At 37.9% G+C, this 10,367-nt stretch overlaps 2 protein-coding genes across 2 annotated transcripts in view; both read left to right on the forward strand.

The window, feature by feature from the left end:
* Positions 1 to 294: 294 nt before the first annotated feature.
* Positions 295 to 8,354, forward strand: LOC109862221 (DNA-directed RNA polymerase II subunit RPB1). Its single transcript, XM_020442211.1, has 8 exons — positions 295 to 457; positions 1,629 to 1,898; positions 2,206 to 5,142; positions 5,282 to 5,878; positions 6,003 to 6,391; positions 6,567 to 6,685; positions 6,839 to 7,030; positions 7,114 to 8,354. Exons 1-8 carry the CDS (start codon positions 380 to 382, stop codon positions 8,253 to 8,255), a joined length of 5,724 nt encoding a protein of 1,907 aa, XP_020297800.1. The 5' UTR covers positions 295 to 379; the 3' UTR covers positions 8,256 to 8,354.
* Positions 8,355 to 8,709: 355 nt separating this feature from the next.
* Positions 8,710 to 10,367, forward strand: part of LOC109862223 — a gene marked incomplete at its 3' end in the record, with an annotated part of 17,343 nt that continues 15,685 nt past the window's right edge. Inside the window, exon 1 of the mRNA XM_020442212.1 lies at positions 8,710 to 9,929. Within this exon, the coding sequence (XP_020297801.1) occupies positions 9,794 to 9,929 (136 nt within the window). The remainder of the gene's footprint in view (positions 9,930 to 10,367) is intronic.

A 10,367-nucleotide genomic window follows, 5' to 3' on the forward strand; every position in this document is an offset into this window, starting at 1 on the left:
GACTTTTTGACACAGGCGTAAAGAAAACGCGGAACGTCTCTGATTGGTTACGCGATACGCGTTACGCGAAATATAACTGCATGGGATCGCACCCTAAGTCGCAAGAAATAGAGCAATCACAGATATATCACAGAAGAATAATCGATTGTGATTGGTCAATTTCTTATGACTTACAGCTTACGATTGTATTGTAGAACAAGCTTAACACACCAGATAGCGCTGAAAAGCGTTGATATGTTTTAAAAGTGGATATCAGATATCACATATCTGATTAGCTAACGGTCACACTCGTGTAGTGACGCAGAAGGCAGAAGGTATTTTGAGGGAGAAAGATGTGGATAGAGGATAGGATCGAGATGTTTCACTAAGCTTTAGCAAAATGGCTACTTCAGACTCGAAAGCACCTCTACGGACAGTAAAACGCGTCCAATTCGGTATTCTTTCACCAGATGAAATAGTGAGTAAAATTATGCTTGTTTTACAATACTCCCTTGCGAAAGAACTAGCATTATAAAATTCATGTTTCTGCATATTTTATTTTCGTAAGTCCATTACCTAAAATCTAAACAACTTCGTGCAATATTTGCATCGTGATGTGTATATTGTGGAAATTATTTAACTTTAAATATTTATTTGTGTATAAGATAACATAAATATAATTAAATGATGATGGGTGTAGTCAGCTTCAAATTTTTTAAAATTAAATAATGTTTAGACATTAACAATGGCTGTTTGAAGCAAAACACTGATGATGATGTGTATGTTAAAGTGTGTTACTTTATTTGGGTGTGAGAAAACTAATATATAACGTTTTCGGCCTTCGAATTAGGCCTTTTTCAATATAAGTGTGTGGACATGGTTATAAAGTTCTTGAAACAAACTTGACACAACTTCACATAATTACGCTCAGCGAGTTACAAAGTAACTCAGTTACTTTGTAACCGAAAACGTTATATATTAGTTTTCTCACACAAATAAAGTAACACACTTTTGCATACACATCATCATCAGTGTTTTGCTTCAAACAGCCATTGTTAATGTCTAAACATTATTTATAAATATAATTGTTGGATTTTTAAATGATAAATTTGCAACACAAATAATAATAATAGTAGTAGTAGTAGTAGAATAGTAAGAGTAATAGTAATAGTAGTAGTAGTAGTAGTAGTAGTATGTGTATGTATAAACTGAAACATAAGATAAAGAAAGAAAAGGCATGTAATTTTTTATAATATATACATTTATGTAAATAAATATTAGATGCTTGATTTGTATTACAAATATATGAAGATACTCACCTTTTTTATGATTTTATCAAATTTGTACATTTAACTCTTTCATTTTCATGCTCAAGTTAATCGAAAGCTATCTGCTTTCAACTAAAATAATCTGGGAACTAAAGAGTTAAAAGCAATTTTGTATGTATACTTAATAATAATTTTATAATAATTTTGTATGTATATTTTAATTTTATACTTTGATTTGTGTGTTAACTTATATATTTTTATAAGCATTAATATACACTCAATATATAGCATATGTATGCATATACACAATAAATAGATGAAAGTTTTGTTATTAAAAGAAAAATTTGTATGATAGTAAAAATATTTGTATTTGTTATATAGCGTCGTATGTCAGTCACAGATGGAGGCATACGATTTCCAGAAACTATGGAAGGAGGCCGCCCTAAACTGGGTGGCCTTATGGATCCAAGACAAGGTGTTATTGATAGAAATTCCAGATGTCAAACTTGTGCTGGTAATATGACAGAATGTCCTGGCCACTTTGGCCATATAGATCTTGCAAAGCCAGTATTTCATGTAGGATTTATTACTAAGACAATCAAGATATTACGATGTGTATGTTTTTACTGCTCCAAACTACTCGTTGCTCCTGTAAGTAATTGCTGTAAATATCTTCAAAAGTTAAATTTATTTATATAAGTTTATTTATATATAGAATATACAAATTTTCTTTTTGCAAAATTTATAAGTTGATGTGTTTATTTAGCTTTTTTATATAGTTCGAAAAATATACGATTGTAACTTAAATTTGATAAAAGTTCTATAAATTAAGTGTAAAATCTTAAGCCTTAAAATATTAATAGATCATAGATAATAGCTAATAGATAATAATATACAACTAACATTATATAATGAAAAAAATATTTTTAATTGTTATTTGCTGTTTTGTGATTTATAGCATAATCCAAAAATCAAAGAAATTGTTATGAAAACAAAAGGACAGCCACGAAAGCGACTCGCATTTGTTTATGATTTATGCAAAAGCAAGAACATCTGCGAAGGTGGAGATGAAATGGATATTAACAACAAAGAAAATCCAGAGAATCAACCACAAGTGGACAGAAAACCAGGTCATGGTGGGTGCGGCAGATATCAGCCTAATCTTAGACGGGTCGGTTTGGATGTTACTGCCGAATGGAAACACGTGAACGAAGACTCTCAAGAAAAGAAGATGGTAATCACAGCGGAGAGAGCTTGGGAAATCATGAAGGGCATTAAAGACGAAGAATCATTTATTTTGGGAATGGATCCGAAATTTGCTCGACCGGATTGGATGATAGTCACGGTGCTGCCAGTGCCGCCGTTATCCGTAAGACCCGCGGTCATCATGTATGGTTCTGCCAAAAATCAGGATGACTTGACGCACAAGTTAGCGGATATTATTAAGTCAAACAACGAATTAATACGCAATGAGCAGTCGGGCGCCGCGTCGCATGTAATCCAAGAGAATATAAAGATGTTGCAATTTCATGTAGCGACACTTGTTGACAACGACATGCCCGGTATGCCTCGGGCAATGCAGAAATCGGGAAAACCGCTAAAGGCGCTTAAAGCACGACTGAAAGGAAAAGAAGGAAGAATTCGTGGAAACTTAATGGGTAAACGCGTGGACTTTTCCGCGCGTACAGTTATCACGCCCGACCCTAATTTGCACATTGATCAGGTCGGTGTGCCGCGCAGCATAGCGCAAAACTTGACTTTTCCGGAGATTGTAACGCCGTTTAACATCGACAAGATGCAAATATTGGTCAGACGTGGTAATTCGCAATATCCCGGCGCGAAGTACATAGTTCGCGATAACGGTGAAAGAATTGATTTGCGGTTTCATCCAAAATCCTCAGATTTGCACTTGCAATGCGGTTATCGCGTTGAACGACATATACGCGACGGTGATCTCGTGATCTTCAATCGGCAGCCAACACTGCACAAGATGAGTATGATGGGCCATCGTGTCAAGGTTTTACCTTGGAGTACATTTCGTATGAATTTAAGTTGCACGTCGCCGTATAACGCCGATTTCGACGGCGATGAAATGAATCTGCACGTACCACAGTCAATGGAGACTCGTGCAGAGGTTGAGAACATTCATGTGACTCCGCGACAGATTATCACGCCACAGGCAAACAAACCTGTTATGGGAATTGTACAAGACACTCTGACCGCTGTGAGGAAGATGACTAAAAGAGACGTGTTTATCGAGAAAGAACAAATGATGAATCTTCTTATGTTTCTTCCAAGCTGGAACGGTAAAATGCCGCAACCGTGCATTTTAAAACCGAAAGCACTGTGGACTGGCAAGCAGCTATTTTCTCTCATTATACCGGGTAATGTGAATATGATACGTACACACAGCACACATCCAGATGAAGAAGACGACGGTCCGTACAAGTGGATTTCACCAGGCGATACCAAAGTAATGGTAGAACACGGAGAACTTGTGATGGGTATTCTCTGCAAAAAGACTCTTGGCACATCCGCTGGTTCTTTGCTTCACATTTGTATGCTCGAGTTAGGTCACGATACATGCGGACGCTTTTATGGCAATATCCAGACCGTCATTAATAATTGGTTACTGCTGGAAGGTCATTCGATTGGTATTGGTGACACTATCGCTGATCCGCAAACATATCTTGAAATTCAAAAAGCGATCAAAAAAGCTAAGGAAGACGTAATAGAGGTGATTCAGAAAGCACATAACATGGAATTGGAACCCACACCTGGTAACACGCTACGTCAGACATTCGAAAACCAAGTGAATAGAATATTAAACGACGCTCGAGACAAGACTGGAGGTTCTGCCAAGAAATCTCTTACAGAATATAACAATCTGAAGGCTATGGTAGTATCAGGCTCAAAAGGATCTAACATCAACATCAGTCAGGTTATTGCTTGTGTAGGGCAGCAGAACGTTGAAGGTAAACGGATACCGTTCGGTTTCCGTAAGAGAACGTTGCCGCACTTCATAAAAGATGATTATGGTCCCGAGTCTCGCGGTTTTGTTGAGAATTCATATCTAGCCGGTCTCACACCGTCAGAATTTTATTTCCATGCTATGGGCGGTCGTGAAGGTCTCATCGATACTGCTGTGAAAACAGCCGAAACTGGTTACATCCAACGTCGTCTGATAAAAGCTATGGAGTCAGTAATGGTGCACTACGACGGCACTGTGCGCAACTCCGTTGGTCAGCTGATCCAGCTGCGTTACGGAGAGGACGGTCTCTGCGGCGAGACCGTCGAGTTTCAAAATCTGCCTACAATTAAGGTAAGCAACAAAGCATTCGACCGGAAATTTCGGTTTGATCCAACCAATGAGCGTTATTTACGGCGCATATTTAACGAGGACATCGTTCGGGAAATGATGGGCTCGGGTGAGGTGATATCCGAGCTGGAGAGAGAGTGGGAACAACTCAATAGAGATCGCGCTGTACTTCGAGAGATTTTCCCGAGTGGCGAGTCCAAAGTTGTACTACCCTGCAATCTACAGAGGATGATCTGGAACGTACAAAAAATTTTTCACATCAACAAGAGGGCGCCTACTGATCTCAGTCCTATGAAAGTGATTCAAGGTGTAAAAGATCTTTTGGATAAGTGTATCATTGTAGCTGGAGACGATAGATTGAGCAAACAGGCGAATGAAAATGCGACGTTACTATTCCAATGTTTGGTGAGATCAACTTTGTGCACTAAATGCGTGTCCGAAGAGTTTAGGTTATCCAGCGAAGCTTTTGAGTGGTTGATTGGCGAAATCGAGACAAGATTTCAGCAAGCCCAAGTATCGCCCGGTGAAATGGTCGGCGCTTTAGCGGCGCAGTCTCTTGGCGAGCCCGCAACGCAGGTATGTTGTGACGAACATTAGATTGCTCTCAAAATTGCTATATTAATTACTTATAATTTTATGTTTGTTATTCGTTACTTATTAACTAGCGTAACAGATACAATCGAGTATTTTCACGATATTTTTGTCCAATATTTAGATGACACTGAATACATTTCACTTTGCGGGCGTTTCTTCGAAGAACGTAACACTCGGTGTACCACGTCTTAAAGAAATAATAAATATTAGCAAGAAACCAAAGGCTCCGTCGCTCACGGTGTTCTTAACAGGCGCGGCTGCGCGTGACGCGGAGAAAGCGAAAAACGTGCTTTGTCGATTGGAACACACGACACTGAAGAAAGTGACTGCGAATACGGCAATATACTACGATCCAGATCCGCAAAACACAGTTATCGCGGAGGATCAGGAATTTGTCAACGTATATTACGAAATGCCCGATTTTGATCCTACAAAAATATCACCGTGGTTACTTCGCATTGAACTGGATAGGAAGAGAATGACCGACAAAAAGCTTACCATGGAGCAGATTGCTGAAAAGATCAATGCCGGCTTTGGCGATGATTTGAACTGTATATTTAATGACGACAACGCTGAGAAACTGGTACTGCGGATTAGAATAATGAACAGCGACGATAATAAGTTTCAGGACACAGACGAGGACAGTGTAGACAAGATGGAGGACGATATGTTCCTGCGTTGCATTGAAGCTAACATGCTCAGCGATATGACTCTGCAGGTATACTACGACAATAGATTTATATAAAATGTTAATTACTTGTAATTTTATGCTTGTTATTAATCGGTTTTTAACTAATAAGATACAATCAAATATTTTCACAATATTCTGTTCAATATTTCAGGGCATCGAAGCTATTGGCAAAGTTTATATGCATTTACCGCAAACAGATTCCAAGAAACGCATTGTTATCACAGAAACAGGTGAATTCAAGGCTATTGCGGAATGGCTTTTGGAAACTGATGGTACAAGCTTGATGAAGGTGCTGAGTGAAAGGGACGTGGATCCCGTAAGAACGTTCAGCAACGATATCTGTGAAATATTTCAAGTACTCGGCATCGAAGCCGTACGAAAATCCGTAGAAAAGGAAATGAATGCAGTTTTGCAGTTTTACGGTCTTTATGTTAACTACAGACATCTTGCTTTACTTTGCGACGTTATGACAGCGAAGGGTCATCTTATGGCGATCACACGACACGGTATCAACAGACAAGATACCGGCGCTCTTATGAGGTCAGTGAACATGTTTTCTTTTACTGAGTCTGTTAATGCATGCATGTATATTGAAATTTCGATACCATATGTACAATTGTGTTGTTAATACGTATTTACGCGATCGCGTGTGTATATGTGTGCGCTGAATATCCTCTGCAAAGATAGAAAATTATAATATTTAACAACTTTACAGATGCTCTTTTGAAGAAACGGTTGATGTGTTATTAGATGCCGCATCTCATGCAGAAGTAGATCCAATGCGAGGAGTATCAGAAAACATTATAATGGGACAACTCCCACGTATTGGAACAGGTAATCTTAGATTGATCCTTTATATTTCACGAGATGCACGAGTGAGAGCATAAAATGTGTAAATCTCTATTCACAAGTCCTTTAATATCCTTATCAAGTGATAAGAAGGAAAAAGATAATAGTTATAAAGTAATATCATAATAACATTTATAGGTTGCTTTGATTTATTACTGGATGCTGAAAAATGCAAATCTGGTATCGAAATTCCAATGGCTGTTGGAGCAGGTATGATGGGAACGGCAGGAATGTTCTTTGGTAGTGTAACAGGTGTGTCTAGCATGAGTCCTCAGATGACACCTTGGATAGGAGCTACTCCTGGTTATGGAGCATCAAGTATGTCACCCGGTAAGTTTTTATTATGTGTATTGTGAATATTTTTTCTGTGCTCTGTATAAAAACTTTTATAAAATGGTAATTTTTTATTTTAGCTTTAAGTAGTGGCATGACTCCTGGAGGTGCATGCTTTTCACCGTCAGGCGCGTCAGACGCGTCGGGCATGTCACCAGCTTATTCCGCTTATTCACCACAACCAGGAAGTCCTGGTAGTCCAGGACCAAGCATGAGTCCGTTCCCGATGTCACCAGCGGGCGGAACTTCGCCCAGTTATTCCCCTTCATCGCCCGCGTATTTGCCAACATCGCCTAGCATGACGCCGTCAAGTCCAAATTATTCGCCTACAAGCCCGACATATTCACCGACAAGTCCAAACTATTCGCCCACATCACCGAGTTACTCGCCGACGAGTCCAAGCTACTCGCCAACCTCACCAAGTTACTCACCGACGAGTCCAAGCTACTCGCCTACTTCACCAAGCTACTCGCCTACTTCACCGAGTTACTCGCCCACGTCGCCAAGTTACTCACCGACAAGTCCGAGTTATTCACCAACATCGCCGAGTTATTCTCCAACCTCGCCGAGCTACTCACCGACGAGTCCGAGCTATTCACCAACCTCACCAAGTTATTCCCCAACAAGTCCTAGTTACTCGCCCACAAGTCCAAGTTATTCGCCTACATCACCGAGTTACTCGCCGACCTCTCCGAGCTATTCGCCGAGCTCGCCTAATTACACACCTGCCTCGCCTTCATATTCGCCAACTTCACCGAGTTATTCACCTAGCTCGCCCCAGTATTCACCCGCGAGTCCAAGCTATTCGCCCAGCAGTCCCAAATACTCGCCTACGAGCCCGAGTTACTCGCCTACCTCTCCATCGTTCGCTGGCACATCGCCACAGTACACACCGGCAAGTCCTACGTACTCGCCAACCAGTCCAACGTATTCGCCTACGAGTCCGTCTTATTCACCAAGTTCGCCGCAGCACACTGCGTCTGGCAGCACACGATATTCGCCCAGCAGCCCGAACTATTCGCCTACTAGTCCGACATATTCACCCACCAGTCCACAGTACTCGCCGTCAAGCACTAAATATTCGCCTACGAGTCCAACTTATACACCTACAAGCCCGAGTTACTCGCCGACTAGTCCGACTTATTCACCGCCCGTACCGGGATATTCGCCAACGAGTCCCACGTACTCACCGGCATCACCTGCTTACGAAACAGATGATTAATGCTGATGCTTATTGCGAGACATTGTTAATTACAAGATATGTTTGCAGAATAGTGAGTACGTTATACATCGTTATCAATCATATGTACTATATTTGTACACACCGTCTTCTGTGGTTTATTTTGATATTTTGATATTTGTTTATTACAATAAGTCAATTGTGAGTCAAATCGATTGTAATTATCATTATTGCAAAGTGTTTGCAAATCCGAAATATATGTTCTTAAACTTTTTTTTTTATATCTGTTTTGTGTGCAGTTTCTTTTGGCACTTTCTTTCTAAGATATATTTGTTTCTTACATTTCACATAAAAAAAGATTTAAAGGTAATTATATTATATGAAAAGATATATAATATTTATGATTAAAATCCGTAAGATGAAGAAAATAATACAAAATAGAAAAACGAATTGGTATAGTATATAATATATTAATAGTANATATATATTAATTAAAACGTAATGTATGGCTCATTTTTCGCTTGATAATTACAGTCATCACAGTATGCAAATTATAATATCGCAATCAGTCTTGTCAACGAAAATAGTTGACACACTGACATAAGTAAAATACATATATATGTACATATCGAAGAAAAAAAAGAAAGGATGAGAAAAAACATAGAGTCTGACGGTATTTTATTATCGTTGCAGATTAAAGATTATTTATGCTATTTTCGCTTATGCGAATGAGATATGAATGTGAATATTATAAATTTGTACAAAGTAAGCTTTAGGAAGAAACTAGATGTCTTGTAAGTTAATAACCGATAAAAGTAACATACAAGACGTTTACGTCTTCATATATTTAAAATATATTTAAATAAGGATACAATGATTTTCACGTTTAGTAAATCGTGAATTCGTATTAATATCAAGTAAATGTACAATTCTAGAAAATAACGTTATAAGTATATTATATGTATTCACTATTTTGTTGTATCATGTAACTGTCGGTTTTTAATAATTGAAAAGTTAACTATAGCTCTTCTTATAACTAAAATTAACAATTTTTTAAATACATGCAGTAGGCAATTACTAATACATGTTAATTCTAACTTCGACAATATTTTACCATTATATATTATTTGAAACTACATTTAACTAAAACTAATTAACAATAAACGTCACGAGAGAATAGCTTAAACGATATATATTGTATTTTAGATAATAAATACAGAAACATAAATAAATTGACATTGATATAGCGTTTGGGTTTGATTATGTAATAAAGTAAAAACATAATTGACATAAAAACTAGTTTAGTACTGTATTTTTTAAATAAGTAATACGAAAGTTTTGCTTGCTAACGTTTTATATTTACTTAAACAAGACGCAAAAAGTATCCTAAGATGGAATATTATTTGTTTGCTAAACACGAAAGTCATATACATTGTAAGACTTCATCCGGACACTTCTATGCGGTGTAAGTTGCTCAGGTTCGATACGATATCAAGTTACTTCAGTGTCTACCGAGACGAGAAACCGGTCTGAACTTACAGTTCAGTCAGTAGCAGTCAGTGTTTTACACTTTACACAATATGAATTGCGAGAATATACCATTATGCTGGAAGTATACGAACTCGGGGTTGTCGTTGTTTTTTACTACTCTGTGCATCATTGATATTTTCGGCGTATTCCCAATAATTGCGCTGCCACGAGCAATCATACAATGCGGTAAGCTTCTATACACAATAATATACATGTTTTGTGACATTGACGAAAATCGCGAGCTTGTATCAGAAACAAAAAGCAATTTTCTTATAGACGATTATATAGGAAGTAAGTCTTAAGTCTTATCTAACAATAAGTAGTTCAAAAATGTTTTGTGATTAAATGCGAAAACACTTGTCGGAAACTGAAAAAGGATGTTATAAGAATCTGTGTACTGGAAAAGTTAATTACTACAGGACATTTATAATAATTTGTATATTTATGATGTTAATGCATATATATATATATATATAAACTATACGATAATATAATAAAGAAGAAAAAAAATGTTAGATATAATAATTTTACACGCGCGCGGTGTGTGTGTGTGTGTGTGTGTGTGTGTGTGTGTGTGTGTGTGTGTGTGTGTGTGTGTGTGTGTGTGTGTGTGTGTGTGTGTGT

This window comes from Pseudomyrmex gracilis, unplaced genomic scaffold (assembly GCF_002006095.1).
Source record: "Pseudomyrmex gracilis isolate BER0280 unplaced genomic scaffold, ASM200609v1 scaffold_1510, whole genome shotgun sequence".
Taxonomy (NCBI): Eukaryota; Metazoa; Arthropoda; class Insecta; order Hymenoptera; family Formicidae; genus Pseudomyrmex; species Pseudomyrmex gracilis.